Source organism: Amblyraja radiata, chromosome 29 (assembly GCF_010909765.2).
Source record: "Amblyraja radiata isolate CabotCenter1 chromosome 29, sAmbRad1.1.pri, whole genome shotgun sequence".
Taxonomy (NCBI): domain Eukaryota; kingdom Metazoa; phylum Chordata; class Chondrichthyes; order Rajiformes; family Rajidae; genus Amblyraja; species Amblyraja radiata.
Window position 1 is genome coordinate 3720170 of NC_045984.1, and position 19918 is coordinate 3740087.

At 44.3% G+C, this 19918-nt stretch overlaps 1 protein-coding gene across 1 annotated transcript; it reads left to right on the top strand.

Annotated features, from left to right (window-relative positions):
• Nucleotides 1-2052: 2052 nt before the first annotated feature.
• Nucleotides 2053-19471, top strand: LOC116989257 (sphingosine 1-phosphate receptor 3-like). The gene is made up of 2 exons (XM_033046450.1): nucleotides 2053-2521; nucleotides 16692-19471. Exon 2 carries the CDS (start codon nucleotides 16838-16840, stop codon nucleotides 17975-17977), a length of 1140 nt encoding a protein of 379 aa, XP_032902341.1. The 5' UTR covers nucleotides 2053-2521; nucleotides 16692-16837; the 3' UTR covers nucleotides 17978-19471.
• Nucleotides 19472-19918: the final 447 nt, after the last annotated feature.

Genomic DNA, 19918 nt, shown 5'->3' on the forward strand with positions numbered 1-19918 from the left:
ACATCAAAGAAACATGAGCAAATCTATAGTTTGTACATTAGCTGCATGTTCCCTAAAGCTTTGATTTAGTGAAATATCTATTCACAAATAAAACCTTGTTGGGTTACTATGGAATAACACATCCAATAATAATGGGCAGGTGTTGCAGCTGGTAGAGCTGCTGCCTCACAGTGCCCACGACCCAGTTGCAATCCTGACCTTGGGTGCTGTCTTTGTGGAGTTCACCCTGTGACCGCGTGGGTTTTCTCCGGGTGCTCCGGTTTCCACACACACCCCAAAGACGTGCACGTTTGTCGGCTAATTGGTGCCTGCAAATTGCCCCAAATATGTAGAGGTTGGATGAGAAGGTGGGATAACACAGAATTAGTATGACTGAGCTATCGGTGGTCAGCCTGGCCTGTTTCTGTGCTTTATCAATAAGCTAACGTAAAATAAACTAAACAAACTGAAACAAAACATCCCTATGGTGGAGGATGACAATTCCATGGGTGACGTTTCGGTTCAAGACTCAGTCTCAGTCTCGACCCGAAACGTCACCCATTCCTTCCCTCCAGAGATGTTGCCTGTCCCGTTGAGTTACTCCAGCATTTTGTATGTATCTGCAGTTTCTTCCTACACATGAAAATTCCATCTTGGGCTTTGCTCCATGTTGGGATGTTAACTTTGTGCATCCAGGTGAGATGAAACTGACCTTCACCAAAGACCCTCATTATCGTTGGAATAGTTTTTGTTTGATAGTGTAACTTCAATAACTTTAACTCCATTCTACCTTCAGGTAGAAGGTACAGGAGCCTGAAGACTGCAACGTCCAGGTTCAGAAACAGCTTTTCCCAACAGCCAGCAGGCTATTGAACTCAACTCAAACAAAACTCTGAACATTAATAGTTTATTTGCACTTCATCTGTTATTTATTCATGTGTGTATATATTTATACAATGGTATATGGACACACTGATCTGTTCTGTATTCATGCCTTCTATATACTGTTGTGCTGAAGCAAAGTAAGAATTTAATTGTCCTATCTGGGACACATGACAATAAACTCTCTTGAATCTTGGTGTTCCCTTTATCCTGAATCTGTACGCTGTGGACGGCTTGATTGTAATCATGTATAGTCTTGCCGCTGACTGGACAGCAGGCAACATGCACGCTTTTCACTGGACCTCAGTACAGGTGACAATAAACTGAATTGATGTGAAGAAGCCTGAAATGTCACCCATCTTTTTTCTTCAGGAATGCTGAGTTTTGTGTCTATCTTTAGTTTACACCAGTGGTTCCCAACCTTTTTTAGCTCATGGCCCCCTCGGGATCTTTAAATTTTTCTTTGCCCCCCCCCCCCCCTCCCCTGACATTATTAGCGAAGGGAAAGAAACTCAATGTTTTGTGATTAGTAACTCGTAAATAGTTGCTAGTCACTAGATTGACAGATTATGGAGAGCTACATATAGTCAAATATGCCATATTGTCAAAGAGGCCGAAAATTAGATAATTTTCGAATTACTATAATAATTTTATAAGAAAATGAAAATAATTAATTCATTCCACTCTATTTTCTTTTTTGACATTTGTAATTCTTTTTTTTCTCTCTCTTTCTCTCTTATTTAATATCTATATTAAAAAAAACTAGAAGCAGAATCAATCCACAATTAAACATTTTAATGATTGATATACATGAAAAGTTTTTACTATAATATATAATTATGTTTTACTATAATATGTTTGCTTCTAATAAAAATATTTAAAAAAAATAAATAAAAGAAAATGAAAATAATTTCATAAATAAAATTCAAAAATATATTTCAACTACATTTTATTGAAATTTATTAGAACTGAAATTTAAGAGGCAACAGGATGGTAGCCCTGTGGCCCCCTCCATTGAACCTGTGGCCCCCCTTGAAATTTGCCATGGTTATGGCCCCAGGTTGGGAATCACTGGTTTGCACCAGCAGCATCTTTAGTTCCTTCCTACATATTTGGAATCTGGTGCCTTGACTGGATAGCACGCCACAAAGGCTTGTCAGTGTACCTCGGTACATGTAACAAATAAACTAAACTGAACTGGTGTCGAAGTTGCAAAGTGCGTGAAGCTTTCTCGTCCCCAAATGTTATGCTGGAGGAAGTGCGCTTTCGTTTCCTACACAAACATTCACATCGAAAACAGAGCGAGGCAAGTTAATTATTATTCTAGGCATGGATGGGTTCGACGCGGTCATTTATGCCTCGGTGTCCTCAGGACTGGGTGTACTTTGATAAGTGGATTGAGGATTGATGGGCAGGGTTACTTCCCGCCTCCACACTGAAACTCCCGGACGGAATAAAGAGCTGGCTGCTTGCTGTCTCTTGTAGAAGGGATTCAGTGCACGCTTTCACAGGCTGGAGAGAAGCGTTCAGCAGCCCAGCTTCGCCCACTGAACTATCTGAAGCGTCTGTGTTTGTACCCGAACACTGTACAAGGACACCTCGCCGTCGCTGGATGTAGTGGAGGGACGAGCGTTGTATCTGCAACTTTAAATACTTTTCTGTAAGTTAAGTTCAGCACATCAGAGTGCGAGCAATTCTTTGCCTTTCAACCGCGCTGCTTTATCAGCTTGAAGCGTGTGTAAGAAATCCAATAGTTTCCATGAAGGGTGTGAACGGAATATTTACATTAGGTTACAGCTCGTGGATAAAATTACTGCCTGCAGAGATTAATATTTTTAGACAGCGATACAGACTATAAATGAGAAAGAAAGATGCAGAGTTACCCAGAGAAAACACACACACAGCAAAAAAAAAACCGGGACACAGAAACACAGTGAAAACCAGGGCACACACACTGTACAAAAATAGGGAATAGAAAGAGAGACACACACACACACAGCAAAAATAAGGATAAAGACACACACACACATAGCAAAAACCCGGGGAAACACATACACAGTGAAAACCAGGGGACAGCCACACACTCACACACACTGACAAACGCTCAAGGTACTGACAAACACACCAGTTGGATTGAGGCAGTGAGATGCAGACCTGGAAAAAGGACACAGAGCCAGTGGTGAAGAAACGACAACACACAACTGAGACGAGAGAGACTCTAAATTGAGGCAGAAGTTTCGAGGCAGCACTAGAAATGAACACGGACTCAACAGGGCAGGTCAATGTGGAAAACAGCAAAGGGAAAAATGTAGAATGTAGCAAAGAATGAAGACTAGTTACTGGTTAATCCACAAAAGGACTCAAAGTGTTAGAGTAACTCAGCGGGTCAGGCAGCGTCTCTGGAGAGCAGGATAGGTGACGGTTCTGGTCGGGACTACTTCAGACTGGCAGAGGGAAAAAATACCCAAAGAAAGAGTAACTAATGATAAGGGGAAGTTAGAGGGGGTGAGGTTAGAGACCAGAAACCGGAGTTGATTTGCTGACCAGCAGTGGTTTGTGATCATTCACACCCACATACCCACCCGGGATTGAATGGTGGTGTAGACTCGGTGGGCCGAATGGCCTCATTCTGCTCTTATGACACCACAAACTTACCCTTGCCACGGTCACAAGTAATGCAAGTCAAGTGGTGGATGACCAGCAAACATACTTGTTGTTTTGTGTTTGTGTGGGTCTGTGTTCTTGCCCATTGAATTCAATGGGAATTAATTGGAATATTGGTGAGGAGGAAAGGGACAGTTTCTAGATTGTGTGGTAACGAAGGTGGCTGCACGCAAATTGGAGGAACAGCACCTCATATTTTGTTTGGGCATCTTACAACCCAGTGGTATGAGTATTGATTTCTCTAACTTTAAATAATCCTTGCATCCCCTCTCTCCGACCCTCCCCACCCTGGTCTTTTCACTAATTTTACCATTTATGTTCCTTCATTATCACCTTGTCCCCAGCCAACAATGGACCATTGTGGGCTCCGCATTTCCTGAGACATCGATGCAGGCTCTGCTTTGTTCTGTACCTTCCCGTACCTCTAGTGTCCCCCTCCCTGACTCTCAGTCTGATGAAGGGTCTCGACCCGAAACCCCACCTCTTCCTCTTCTCCAGAGATGTTGCCGGCTGGACCCACCGGGTTATTCCAGCATTTTGTGTCTATCTTCGCAACAGTGACTGGGATGGTGTGTACTCCAATCACAAACTCTCCGCGGACCAAAGGTTGACAAAAATGCTGGAGGAACTCAGCGGGTGGCAGCAACTATGGAGCGAATGAATAGGTGACATTTCGGGTCGAGACCCTTCCAGCATCTGCAATTCTTTCTTAAACACGGACTAAAGGTTCCTCATTTCCAGTCCAGCTGTGGACACCTATCCTTGACAAAAATGCTGGACTGGGGAATTGGCCCTGGTGGTTAATTTCATTTAATTTTGTTTAGTTTATTGTCACGTGTACCGAGGTACCGTGAAAAGCTTTTTTGTCGCGTGCTATCCAGTCAGCGGAAAGACTATACATGATTACAATCAAGCCGTCCACAGTGTACAGATACAGGATAAAGGGAATAACGTTTAGTGCAAGATAAAGTCCGATTGAAGATAGCCTGAGGGTCTCCAATGAGGTAGATGGTAGCTCAGGACAGCTCTCTAGTTGTTGATAGGATGGTTCAGTTGCCTGATAACAGCTGGGAAGAAACTGTCTCTGAATCTAGAGGTGTGCGTTTTCACACTTCTGTATCTCTTGCCTGATGGGGGAGGGAAGAAGCGGGAGATAATGGGGTGAGACTCGTCCTTGATTATGCTGCTGGCCTTGCCAAGACAGAGTGAAGTGGACATAGAATCAATGGAAGGGAGATGGACACAAAATGCCAGAGAAACTCAGTGGGACAGGCAGCATCTCTGCAGAAAAAAAAATGGAGTCAAGAGAAGGGGGATGGGTGTGTGCTGTGTATGGCTACGGCCATAATTCTCTGCGATTTCTTGCCGTTTTGGATGGAGCTGTTCCCAAACCATGCTGTGATGCATCCCGATAAAATGCTTTCTGTCATAAAGTCACACAGTGTGGAAATGGGCCTTTCAGCCCAACTTGCCCACGCCGGCCAACATGCCCCATCTACACTAGTCCCTCCTGCCCATTCTATCCTGTCGAAATGTTTTTTAAATGTTGTGATCGCACCTACCTCAATTACGCCCTCTGGCAGCTCATTCCTTATCCACCACCCTTTGTGTAAATAAAAGTTGCCCCACCGGTTCCTATTAAATTTTTCCCCTCTCACCATAAACCTATGTCCTTTGCTTTTGATTCCCCTGCGCTGGCCATTCACCCTCCCAATTCTCGTGGTTTTCTACGCCTCTATTAGATCATCTCTCAGCCTCCTGCGTACCAAGGAACAAAGTCCTACCCTGCCAAACCTCTCCCTATAGTTCAGGCTATAAAAGCTGTTGTGCGTTCACCCTACCTAATCCCCTCAGAATCTTATGCACAAATGTTTGTATTTATTGCATGGCTATGTCAATGAATCAGGTTATCAGTTAAAACTTTAAAGACTTTGAGTTTATTGTCTCATGTACCGAGGTACAGTGAAAAGCTTTTGCTGCGTGCTAACCTGTCAACAAAAGACAAGACATGATTACAATCGAACCGCCCGCACTGTACAGATACATGATCAAGGGAATAATGTGAGTAACTTTTAGTGCAAGATAAAGCCAGTAAAGTCCGATCAAAGATAGTCTGAGGGTTAGCAATGAGGTAGATAGGAGTCTGAAGAAGGGACTTGACTCGAAACGTCACCCATTCCTTCTCTCCAGAGATGCTGCCTGTCTCGCTGAGTTACTCCAGCATTTGGTGTTTATCTTCGAGGTAGATAGTAGTTCAGGACTGCTCTCTAGTTGGACAAATCATTCCGTTGGCTTTTAAATCTATTTCGGGTGTTGGTTGCACTGTGAGAATAGTTGGAATTTTATTAGAAGTGAGTTGACTAACAATTGTGGTTCCCCTGTGGCATTAGTAATTGAGTGAAAATCCTATGAATTCAGACAAGTGGGAGTTGGGATGATTAAAACGGCAGAACAGCCGGTTCAAAATACCATGTGATGGAGTAACTCAGTGGGTCAGGCGGCATCTGTGCAGGGAATGGATAGGTGACGTCTCGACAGAGAACCCTCCTTCAGACTTGACTGGTTGGCTTTATAGCATGGGCTCGTATCCCTACTGTGTCAAACAATGGAGAATTAGATGAAGAAGAAAGAAATAAAGATTTGCATTGTAAGAATTCTGGACATCCAAAGCAGTTTACAGTCAATGATGCCCTTTCTGATCATACTCATTACAGTGTGGAAACAGGCCCTTTGGCCCAACTTTAACCACAACGACCAACCTGTCCCATCTACACTAGTCCCACCTGCCTGCGTTTGGCCCACATCCCTCTAAAACTATCCTGTCCATGTACCTGTCTAATTACTCATTGTTATAAATTAGTTGTAATTTCATGGAAGAATATTGATTTTAATAAATGAAGGGCGAATTGGGAAAGTAGGGAATGCTGTTCTCTATGATGCTGTCATTCCACTGATATATTGATTTTAAATTGAATAAATAAGTGGATATGAATATTAAACGAGAGAGTCAAGAGTTGTATTGTCATGTGTCCCAGATAGGACAATGAAATTCTTGCTTGCTGCAGCACAATACAATACTTAAACATAATACAGAACAGGAGATAAAAGTTAGTGTGTCTATATACCATAGACCATATATACACAATAAATAAACAGATAAAGTGCAATAGTAATAATAGGCTGTTATTGTTCAGAGCTTGTTTGAAGTTGTGTTTAATAGCCTGATGGCTGTGGGGAAGAAGCTGTTCTTGAACCTGGATGTTGCAGATTTCAAGCTCCAGTACCTTCTTCCCGATGGCAACGGAGAGATGAGTGTGTGGCCAGGATGGTGTGGGTCTTTGATGATGTTGGCGAGAGACCCAAGAGACTGCAGCTGCTGGAGTCTTGAGCAAAAGAACGGGTGGGGCAGCAACTGTGGAGTGAACGTTATTCCCTTATCGTGTATCTATATACTGTAGTACAGCTTGAGCAGGCTCTTCAGCCCACCGAGTCCATGCTGACCAGTGATAGAAACATAGAAAATAGGTGCAGGAGTAGTCCATTCGGCCCTTCGAGTGGCCTACTTAGTGATCACCCCGTACACTAGTTCTGTCCTACAGACTAGCATCCATTTACAGAGGCCAATTGACCTACAAACCTGCACGCCTTTGGAATGTGGGAGGAAACCTTGATTAGTACGGGTGTCAGAGGTTAAGGGGAGAAGGCTGGAGAATAGGGTTAGGATGGAGAGATAGATCAGCCATGATTGAATGGCGGAGTAGACTTCATGGGCCGAATGGCCTAATTGTGCTCCTGTCACTTATGATCTCATGACCATCCACACGGTCACGGAGAGAATGCCCAATTACCGTACAGACAACAACCGTAGTCTGGATTGAACCCGGGTCCCTGGCCCTGTAAGGCAGCAACTCTCCTGCTAGGCTACTGTGCCACCAACAGGACAGAGTTAGTGAGTGTGTGTGGAACTCCTACATTTTATATATGTTTAAGAAGGAACTGCAGATGCTGGAAAATCGAAGGTACACAAAAATGCTGGAGAAACTCAGCGGGTGCAGCAGCATCTATAGAGCGAAGTAAATAGGCAACGTTTCGGCCCGAAACGTTGCCTATTTCCTGTGCTCCATAGATGCTGCTGCACCCGCTGAGTTTCTCCAGCATTTTTGTGTACCTCCTACATTTTATACATTGATTCTTCAAATTCCAGCTAATTTCAACAGCCTGTCGTGTGAAGCTGTCAGAGATAAGTATATTAATGAGGCTGGGGTAATTCTTCATTGAGTTGACCTCGGCAAGGCCAGCAGCATAATCAAAGACGGGTCGCACCCTGGCCACTCCCTCTTCTCCCCTCTCCCATCGGGCAAAAAGGTATGGAAGTCTGAAAACGCACACCATCATATTCAGGGACAGTTTCTTCCCAGCTGTTAGCAGACAACTGAACCATCCTACGACAACCAGTGAGCAGTCCTGAACTACTATCTACCCCATTGGAGACCCTCGGACTATTTTTGATCAGAGTTTACTGGCTTTATCTGGCACTAAACATTATTTCCTTATCATGTATCTAACCATTCAGCCCTTCAAGCCAGCACCGCCATTCAGTGTGATCATGGCTGATCATCCCCAATCAGTACCCCGTTCCTGCCTTCTCCCCATATCACTTGACACCTTGAGCTATCTTTAAGAGCTCCATCTAGCTCTCTCTTGGAAGTAACCAAGGCCTCCACCTGAGGCAGAGAATTCCACAGACTCACAAATCTTTGAGCAAAAGTGTTTCCTCGACTCCGTTCTAAATGGCTTACCCTTTATTCTTAAACTGTAGCCTCTGATTCTGGACTCCCCCAACATCAGGAACATGTTTCCTGCCTCTAGCGTGTCCAAACCCTTAACAATCTTATATGTTTCAATAAGATTCCCTCTCATCCTTCTAAACTCCAGAGCATATAAGCCCAGCTGCTCCATTCTCTCAGCATATGATAGTCCCGCCATCCTGGGAATTAACCTTGTAAACCTACGCTGCACTCCCTCAATAGCAAGAATGTCCTTCCTCAAATTAGGGGACCAAAACTGCACACAGTACTCCAGGTGTGGTCTCACTAGGGCCCTATACATCTTTGCTCCTATACTCAACTCCTCTTGTTATAAAGGCCAACATGCCATTCGCTTTCTTCACTGCCTGCTGTACTTGCATGCTTACTTTAATTGACTGATGAACAAGGACCCTCAGATCCTGTTGTACTATGCATTCTCATAGCATCCTCCTCACAGTTCACACTGCCACCCAGCTTTGTGTCATTTGCAAGTTTGCTAATGTTACTTTGAATCCCTTCATCTAAATCATTGATGTATATTGTAAATAGCTGCGGTCCCAGCACCGAGCCTTGCGGTACCCCACTAGTCACTGCCTGCCATTCTGAAAGGGACCCATTAGTCCTTACTCTTTGTTTCTTGTCTGCCAACCAATTTTCTTTCCATATCAGCACTCTACCCCCAATACCATGTGCCCTAATTTTGCCCACTAATCTCCTATGTGGGGCCTTATCAAATGCTTTCTGAAAGTCCAGGTACACCACATCCACTGGCTCTCCCTTGTCAATTTTCCCAGTTACATCCTCAAAAATTTCCAGAAGATTAGTCAAGCATGATTTCCCCTTCGTAAATCCATGCTGACTCGGACCGATCCTGTTACTGCTATCCAAATGTGCTGCTATTTCATCTTTTATAATTGACTCCAGCATCTTCCCCACCACCGATGTCGGGCTAACTGGTCTATAATTCCCTGTTTTTTCTCTCTCGCCTTTCTTAAAAAATGGGATAACATTAGCTACCCTACAATCCACAGGAACTGATCCTGAATCTTTTGAACATTGGAAAATTATCACCAATGCGTCCACAATTTCTTAAGTAACCTGGGATGTAGAACATCAGGCCCTGGGGATTTATCAGCCTTCAGTCCCATCAGTCTACCCAATACAATTTCCTGCCTAATGTGGATTTCCTTCAGTTTCTCTGTCATCCCAGATCCTCTGGCCACTACTATATCAGGAAGATTGTTTGTGACCTCGTTAGTGAAGACGTATCCAAAGTACCTGTTCAACGCATCTGCCATTTCCTTGCTCCCCATAATAAATCCACCTTTTTCACCTTCAAACAGGCCCCTTTGGGCCAACCTAGTCCATGCCGACCAGCGATCACCCCGTACACTAGCACTATCCTACACACTAGGGACAATTTACAATTTTACAGAAGCCAATTAACCTACAAACCTGTATGTCTTTGTGGAGTGTGGGAGGAAACCGGAACATCCAGAGAAAACCCATGTGTTCATGGGGCGAACGTACAAACTCCACACAGATAGCATCCGTGGTCAGAATCGAACCAGGGTCTCTGGTGCTGTAAGGCAGCAACTCTACCGCTGCGCCACTGTGCCACCCACCGCAGTATTTTATTATTTTTGCCAGATTATGTAGTTTTTTGTGGTGTAAATGGGTATCTCTAACATGATGTGAACAGCCAACGACAATATTTGGATTACTGCTGTGTTGAAATACTTTTAGAATAGCAGAGCAGTGTCACCCAGCCTTGACTGAAAGTCATATCGCATTTACTGAAGTTGAACTTGTCCCAGTTCCAACATCGTTGCATAATATCTACTTTGGTTTGTGGCTTTGAATTCCTCTGTTTCAGAAGGTGTAATTTGGGAAATTGTCGGTGTTGTGAAGCAGAGGCGAGTTGTAATGGAACATTAAATCTGGAATAAACCAGTAGCGATAGAGCAGGCTGTTTTGCATCTGAAAAGATTAAAGGTTGTTAGCTCCTCGAGTGTGGGCCCCTTGATCTAACATTTGTTCCAACAATGTGTCCACACCCAAAAAAAATAACCACCACTTTACTGCTTTCAGAGGCTGCAGGAGTTACTTCATATTGTTAGTACGATCTACAATCTACAACAACCCCTGTTGCAATTAGACTTGGGCGGCATAGTGGCGCAGCGGTAGAGTTGCTGCCTTACAGTGCCAGAGACCAGGGTTCAATCCTGACTGCGGGTGCTGTCCGTATGGAGTTTGTATGTTCTCCCCATGACCATGTGGGTTTTCTCCGGGTGCTCCAGTTTCCTCCCACACTCCAAAGACGTGCAGGTTTGTAGAGTAATTGGCTTTGGTTAAAAACTGTAAATTGTCCCTCGTGTTTAAGATAGTGTTAGCGTACGGGATGATTGCTGGTCGGCGTGACTCAGTGGGCCGAAGGGCCTATTTCCACGCTGTATCTCTAAAGTCTAAAGAGGGGTCCTGACCCAAAACTTTGTCTGCCTATTCCCTCCTGAGCCACTGAGTTACTCCAGAACTTTGTGTTTTACTTCATAGAACTTAGAACATAGAAGAGTACAACATAGGAACAGGCCATGTAGCCCATAGTAACTGGGCCGAACATGATGCCAAGATAGACTTATCTCATCTTCCTGCATGTGATCCATATCCCTCCATTCCCTGCATCATGTGCCTGTCTAAACGCCTCCTAAACACCACTATCATATCTGTGTCTACCACCACCCCTGGCAGCAGGTTTTCCAGGCACCCATCTCCCTCAGTCTAAAATAACTTGGCCCACACATTTCCCTGAATCCTTGTTCCTTTCACCTGAAAGCTCTGCCCTATAGAACATAGAGACTGGTACATGGGTTGTTTTCTCTGGAGGTTGAGGTGAAACCTGAAAGAAGTATATAAAATAATGAGCTTCATAGATAGGGTTGACAGCCAGAGCCTTTTCCCCCCAAGGTGAGAATATCAAAGACTAGAGGGCTTTGCTTTAATGTGAGAGGGGGGAAGTTTAAAGTAGATATACAGGTCACATTCTGACACTGGTGGGTGCATGGAACGTACTTCCAGGAGTGGTGGTGGAGGCAGATATGATGGTGACGTTGAAGAAACCTTTGGACAGGCACATGGATGTGGAGGGATTTGAACCATGTGCAGGCAGATGAGATTTGTTTATCTAAGCATCATGTTCGGCACGGACATTGTGGGTCATCGGGCTGGTTCCTGTGTTGTACTGCTCTATGTCCATCTGAAGAAGAGTCTCAACCCGAAACATCACCATTCCTTCTCTCCAGAGATGCTGCCTGTCCCACTGAGTTACTCCAGCTTTTTGTGTCTATCTTCGGTTTAAACCAGCATCAGCTGTTCCTTCCTACACATGTTCTATGTTCTTCATTCTATGCACTAAGATGAAGGTGCTGCTACCTAGGTTTCTGGCCTGTAGTCATCTCTCAACTCGCAGCTGAAGAGCAGATTATCTGGTCATCCCATACAATTGAGAAGAGACTTTGAGAAAACATTTAGAAAGATGCTGATGATTCTGGACATCATAAACAGAGACTCAGAGTTGTAAAGCAAGACGACTGTGTGGACAATAAACTGGAATGGTTTGACCATAAGTTTTGGTCAGCTGTACCTCTGATACCATATTCCCTCCAATTCTAGTCTCTAATTTAGTTTGGTTTATTAATTAAAGAGATAATTAAATAGGGAATCAGCCCCTTCAGCCCACATATTAATACTATCCTACACACACACACGAGAGACATTTTTACAGAAGCCAATTAACCTGTACGTCTTTGGAGTGTGGGAGGAAACCGAAGATCTCGGAGAAAACCCACGCAGGTCATGGGGAGAACGTACAAACTCCGTACAGGCAGCACCCGTAGTCAGGATTGAACCCGGGTCTCTGGCACTGTAAGACTGCAACTCTGCTGCTATGCCGTCGTGCCACCATTGCCACAGGAGGGTTGTGTGGAGAGGGAGCTGGAAAGGTTTGATAAATATTTACCTAATAGAAGGGACTTCACTTACAAGGACAGTCCCAGCAACATCCTCGTAAATCTGCATCCTTTCCAGCTTGATAACACCGTCTATCTTAGTATCACCTCCATAAATAAAAGATTAATCTCCTGGGTGTTCCTGCAAGCCATCTTAAAAACACTTAGAAATAAAGCAAGTGATTTTTTTATTGTATTTGAACATATTGTTAACTATACATTAAAAGTATTGGAGATAGCAAAAAAATAAATTCTTAAATTTTGGAAGGGTACAGCAATACCAACGCTTAAAATGTGGATTGCAAGTATGTTGGACACCGCTCATCTTGAGGAAATGCGATTCCTCCTAATGGATAAATCAGACCAATTCATAACGAGTTGGTCTCCATTCGTCGTTTTTTTGGAATCATATGGTGCAACACAATTGTAAAAAATAACTGTTTCAGGACTGGACGAGGGTTGGTCAAGATTATAAATAATGATCTCCTTTTCTTTTTTATTTTATTTTCTTTTCTCTATTCTCTCTCTCAACTTTCTTCATTTACTCGTTTTCTTTTTTCACACACTATATATTTCACATCTTTCTATCCTTTACTATCTAACTTCTTTTTCTTATTCTAATCTTTTTTCAGTGTAACAAAAAAAAAAAAGAAGTTGTACATAAAATGTATTATGAAAATATATATTAGGCACTTTGGTGCAATATGACTGTACTTACTTCTAATAAAATAAAATATAAAAAAAAAAAAAAAAAAGTATTGGAGAGATGGGGGACTGAAATGTTGCTTTGATTAGAGTTGGGGGAATGGCTTACAAAGGTCTTTGGAGTGAAAGACACAAATGCTGAGGTAACTCAGCAGGCCAGGCAGCATCTCTGGAGAAAATGGATAGGTGACGATTTGGGTCAAGACCCATCTTTGGAGGAGGGGGGGGGGGGGTGGGGGGGTTAGATGGAGCACCCTGGTCCACACTGACCAAGATGCTCCATCTAAACAAGTCCCATTTGCCTGTGTTTGGCCCACATCCATCGAAACCATCTATGCATGTATCTGTATACGTGTCTTTTAAATCTGTTACAGTACCTGCCTCCTCTGGCCAGCGCTGGTCGATGGAGAATTTTGGTCAGATCTACGGAGAATCCTTCATAGGAGATGTTGCTTGAGGTTTTGACACTATCTTTAACACACTAGATTTGATGACCATTTACCGTAGAGTGGTGCATGGAACGCGCTGCCAGGGTTGGTGGTGAAGGCAACAACAATAGTGGCATTTATGAGGCTTATACATATGTAGAGAATGGAGGGAGGGCAGCTTTTAATTTGGCATCATGGTTAGTACAGATATGATGGGCTGAGGGACCTTTTCCTGTGCTGTACTATTTTTGTTTAGTTTAGAGTCCATGTAGGCTGTGGGCCGAGCATCAAAAATGTGTCCAGAAATCAGTTTTCGTGACCCAAGTCACCAAACTACATGAAATTTGCCACAGATTTAGATGAAACTAGACCTAGTGCAGATCTGCTCCCCCAACGCAGCCGTTCCCTATCCGTAGCCCCCACGGGAGACGTGGTCCTCTAACTGAAGATTCGAGCACTCAGCAGTGCGGCTGTTTTTAAATGCCGTTATAACACGACGAAATTTAATGAGGAGTGGATACTTGTAATGAAAAGTGAAATCTCTACCGAAATGGAAAAAATCTGAGCGTTTGTGGGTCTGGTGTTGGCATAGCAACGAATCAAAGGCTGGCACCCACAGGCTGGCAACCACAAGACAGGCAGAAACACACACACACACACACACACAGTTTTAAATATAGATAGATATAATTGAGAAGGAAGTCATAACTCGTCATTGCCGAATGTTGCACATTAATTAATTAAACTAATTAGAAAATGAGATCGGGAAAGTAAGCGCCATCTAGTGTCCAATGCCCATATTACACGATGGGCAGCCTATTTCCATGTTGCAGTCCATTTAAACTATATATCATTATACCTATATATATTCCAGATAGTAATATAGGAATAATAATATTATATATTATTATACCTATATATATTCCAGATAGTAATATAGGTATAATAATATAATATATTATTATACCTATATATATTCCAGATAGATATATTCCTCCGTTTTCCTGGAAACGGCCGCTACGGACGGCACTATGTACCCCCCCCCGCCCGCGGAGAAGATCCGCGGCTCCGCGTTCGCAAATCGGCCGCTTTTTAATTGAGACCACGGCTTCACTCCCGCGATCGGAGCACCTTTTCCCGGTAAGTTATCGCAGGCAGCTCCGAGATTAGAAGATTAAGACTTATTACTCTACAACAAGCTGGCATTAGTGAAAATGTTTAATTTACCTTGTTATTGATACATATAGTTTAGGCCCTCAACTTCATGAATGAATGAATGAGTGAATGAATGAATGAATGAATGAGTGAGTGAGTGAGTGAGTGAGTGAGTGCGTGAGTGAGTGAGTGAATGAATGAATGAATGAATGAATGAATGAATGAATGAGTGAATGAGTGAATGTACAGCCTCCAAATCTCATTTTTTCACATTATAAAGGGTGCAATTAAATTAATTAAAGTCCATACAGATTAATTTTCATAAATTCAGACTTTAGATCTTACCTTTCAGTTTGAGTTGATTCACAAAGTTTCACAACTTTGTGTTGCAGCATCTCAGCTGGGACTTTGCTTTCAAGACTTTCTTCCACCTACCCACTTAGCTGCACATTTTTCAGACTTCTTAATGCTTTTCTCACTAAATTCAATTACCCTGCTGCAAGTTTCCACGACAAAGAACCTTCATCAGAATCTCCAGTAAAACAGGCATCAGTGAAGCCCTCTCAGCTATGATGTGTGCTAGCCTGAAACAAAGCGCATGATTGGCCAACTGGCAGACAACTCAATGTTAAACGTGCTTTGACTGGACTAAAAATACCCGATATTTTTCCGGTTTTCTTCTAATTTAATATAAATGTGCAAGTCTTGTTCATGACGAGTTTCAGGGGCGATTTATATAAATGTTTTACACAATATGTGAAAATTTCATGTAGTTCTGTGACTTGGGTCACAAAACACTGGAATAAAGCTCCTCGGCCCACAGCCTAATGCTGACCATTGATCACCCGTTCACACTAGTTGTACGTTACTTCTCATCCACTCCTTACACACTCGGGGCAATTTACAGAGGCCAATTAACCTACAAACGATACGATACGACTTTATTTTAAACTTTATTCATCCCGGGAGGGGAATAAAACTCACCGAGTCCGTGCCGGCCATCGATCACCCTAGTTCACACTAGTTCTAAGTTATCCCACTTTCTCATCCACTCCCTACACACTAGGGGCAATTTACAGAGACCTATAAATCTACATCTCTGGGACGTCTTTGGGATGTGGGAGGAAAACGGAGCACCCGGAGGAAACCCACATGGTTATAGAGAGAACATGCAAACTCCACACATAAAGCACCCAAGATCTAGCTCTGTGAGGCAGTAGATCTACTATTGCGCCACTGTGTTTCCTCATATGTTCTATGTATATAACTGTGAGAAGCAAGACCATATATAACTATGAGAACAACCCAGGTAAAGATGTGATATTAAGCATGAGTGTCAGAAGCCACTTTCCCCATTATCTCTAACCTCTGAAGTCTTTACTTTAGACTTCAGACGTTGGAGATGCAGCACAGAAACAGGCTCTTTGGCCCTCAGAGTCCATGCCGACCAGCAGTCACCCCGTGCATTAGCACTACCCTACACACTAGGGTCAATTTACAGAAGCCAATTAACCTACAAACCTGCACGTCTTTGGAGAGTGGGAGGAAACCGGAGCACCCGGAGAAAACCCACGTGGTCATGAGGAGAATGTACAAACCCCGTACAGACAGCACCCGTAGTCAGGTTCGAACCTGGGTCTCTGTTAAGGCAGCAACTCTACTGCTGCGCCACCGTGCCACCTTGTAGGTTCTATGTATATCTCACTGTGAGAAGCAAGACTCGAACAATCCATGGAAAGATGTAACATTGAATTGTCAGCTACCACTCTCCTCGTTACTTAGTTTAGTTAAGTTTAGAGAGATACAGCGTGGAAACAGGCCCTTCGGCCCACCGAGTCTGTACCGACCAGTGATCCCTGCACATTAACACTACTCTACACGCGCTTGGGACAATTAAAAAAAAGGTTTAGATTTAATTTTACAGTGACACAATTATACCAAGCCAATTAACCTACAAACCTGTACGTCTTTGTAGGTCTTATAACGTCTGTAGTTGTGAACCTGCGCAATTGAACTAACTTTCTCTGAATAGTTGAACTAACCTTGTCTAAAACCTCTCTCCTCAGGCCAGGAGCAACAGCGGAAGGATTTCAATTGTAACATTGGACAACCCCCTCTGGCCAACATGGACAGGACACCTTGCGTACGATGTGCTGACTGCGTTCTCTGAAGTCCGAGATGCTTTAGTACGCCCAGCAGATCCATTGGGCCCATGCTAACCGGTGTGGAGATGTCTTTGGCCCATAATTTCCCAGTGAATGAGATTATCAATCAACACTATAACTACTCCGGAAAGTTGGACAGGAGGGTGAAGGGCGGTTCTGCCACAGTTAAGATTGTAATAATTCTCCTGGCTTGTGTACTGATTGTGGTGGAGAATGTGATGGTCCTCGTGGCCATTTGGAAGAACAAGAAGTTCCACACGCGGATGTATTACTTCATCGGCAACCTTGCCCTGTCCGACCTCTTGGCCGGCGTGGCTTATGTGATCAACATCCTGATGTCCGGTGACCGGACTCTCACCCTGACGCCGAACCTATGGTTCGTCAGGGAGGGGAGCATGTTCGTCGCCCTGTGCGCGTCCACTTTCAGCTTGCTGGCCATCGCCATCGAGCGACACATGACCATGGTGAAGATGCGGCCCTACGACTCCAAGAAGCAGTACCGCGTCTTCCTGCTCCTGGGGGCTTGCTGGATTATCTCCGTCCTTCTGGGAATCCTGCCCATCACCGGCTGGAACTGCATCGGCCACCTCCCGTGGTGCTCCACCATCTTGCCGCTCTACGCCAAGCATTACGTGGCCTTCTGCGTCACCATCCTCACCGTAATCCTGCTGGCCGTGGTGATTCTGTACGTCCGCATCTACCGCCTGGTCAACTCCAGCGGCCGCAAGGTCACGGGGCGCAAAAGCCCTCACGGCGCCCAGTCAGAACGGGCCATGGCGCTGTTGCGCACGGTCATGATCGTCCTGGGCGTCTTCATCGCCTGCTGGTCGCCCCTCTTTGTCTTCCTGATGCTCGACGTAGCCTGCAGCCCCAAGCAGTGCTCTGTCCTGTACAAGGCGGACTGGTGCGTGGCCCTGGCCGTGCTCAACTCTGCCCTGAACCCCATCATCTACACCCTCACCAGCCGCGAGATGCGGGGCGCATTCTTCAGGCTGCTCTGCTGCTGTTTCCTGGGCTCCCGTGTGGCCAGAAGCCTGCCCATCGCGCCGACTGGCGACAACAGCAAGAGCAAGTCCAGTGGCAGCAACTTCAACAAACCAAAGGAAGCGATTGACTCCCCGACCATGCTGATATCCGCCTGTATTGTCAAGACCAGTGACTTCTCCCTTGAGAAGGGGAAATCATGAACATCCCTCTTGACGAGAAACTTGTGTTGGGACTGTGATTCAAACACTATTGGCATCAAGTGTGAACACATCAACTATCAGCGTTACAAACTGCACAGTACGGGTGTCACAGGTTATGGGGAGAAGGCAGGAGAATGGGTTTAGGAGAAATAGATCAGCCATGAATGAATGGCGGAGTAGACTTGATGGGCCGAATGGCCTAATTCTACTCCTATTCCTTATGACATCACAATAGCACCACGGCGTTGCTGGCTTTCACTGGTTAAAGCATATGGTGACTGCAGCGGTCTTGTCCATTCTCTGGCCCAAATGTCACCACGTCCTAGGTACATGGAGTGGTGGTGATGTATGCACTACTTACAGTCTGGTCCCTGACACATCTCGGCTTCAAGCCCCCCTGAATGGGGAGGGGATCGGGAAGTGGAAGACACTAGTGATTGTAGCAGGCAGAAAGTAAGAAGGATCTCGACCCGAAACGCCACCCATTCCTCCTCTCCAGAGATGCTGCCTGTCCCGCTGAGTTACTCCAGCATTTTGTCTCTAAGTACAATCATTAGGCAAGCAAGTTCAGGCACAGAACGACGTGGGAAAATATTCATCAAGCGTGGTTCAGTTTAGTTTAGAGATACAGATACAGCGTGGGAACGGGCCCTTCGGCCCACCGAGTCCACACCAACCAGCAATCACCCCGTACACTAGCAGTATCCTACACACTGGGGAAAACTTACAATTTTTACCAAAGCCTATTAACCGACAGACCTGTATGTCGTTGGAGTGTGGGAGGAAACCGAAGCACCCGGAGAAAACCCACGCAGGTCACAGGGAGAACGAACAAACTCTGTACAGACTGTACCCATAGTCAGGATCGAACCCGGGTCTCTGGCGCTGTAAAGCAGCAACTCTACCGCTGTGCCACTGTGCCACCCTAAATCTCTTGTTTGCCCTTGTCTCACTTGTACCACACTACAGGCACATATGTAGCATATGAGGATATGGGGTGTATCCTTAGTTTGGCCCATTGAAATCCTGCATTGCTTGTAAGGGCCAATATTGGATCTAGAAAAGCTTAAGGGACGTCATGCTCACAAAGTCTTATCAATACCGAGGAGCAGGCCCCAACCACAGTCGAACCTTAGACTTACAATTGGCATGAAAACTAGTAAGTAAATGCAGACTTGACGATTGGAAGGTGCCACATTAAGTACAAGTTAATATAGATGGTTTTAGTAAATCCTTCAAGGGGCCTGTTTATTGTGCACTATTTATTAAATCTTGTGATTACCTGTTTTCTGTTTGAGCCATGTAAAAAATGAACCTTTATCAGCAATGTTCATTTTGAATTGTACGTATGTTATTAGTTAAAAGTGTGTCGTGGTCATGGAGGCTATACTATATAGATTACCAATGTACTGTATGTCAAAGTATTACTGTATAACAGTGGACACGTGTGAGACAAAATGCACTTTGATTAATAAATATTCTGTGATAGCTTTATTTTTGCAGTGGTTGCTTCACATAATTAAAAGAGAAATGCAAGTGAAGATGGCCATTTCACTTAAATCATCTGTCGTAAACAACCATTCCCAGGACTAGATATTAAAGGGCCTGTCCCACTTGCTGATTTTTTTCGGCGACTGCCGGCGTCATATCAGTGTAGCCAAAAGATTTTGAACATTTCAAAAACCAGCGGCGCCAAAAAAATGTTTCGACACTTGAATAGGTCATCACGTCGCCTCATACGTCATCACGCCGCCTATTATTCGGTGACGTGATGCATCAGTCAATGATGCCGGCAGTCGCTGAGAAAATCGGCAAGTAGGACAGGCCTTCAACAGGTTGTGGCATTGCTTCTGTCTTCATTTGTCGGACTTCATCTCCCAGTGTTGAGTGCATTTTTATTTGAGGAATCCCTTTTGGATGTTAATTCTACAATGTGACCAC

Coding starts and splice junctions, on each gene's coding strand:
- LOC116989257 (XM_033046450.1), top strand. CDS start 16,838: ATGCTAACCGGTGTGGAGATGTCTTTGGCCCATAATTTCCCAGTGAAT.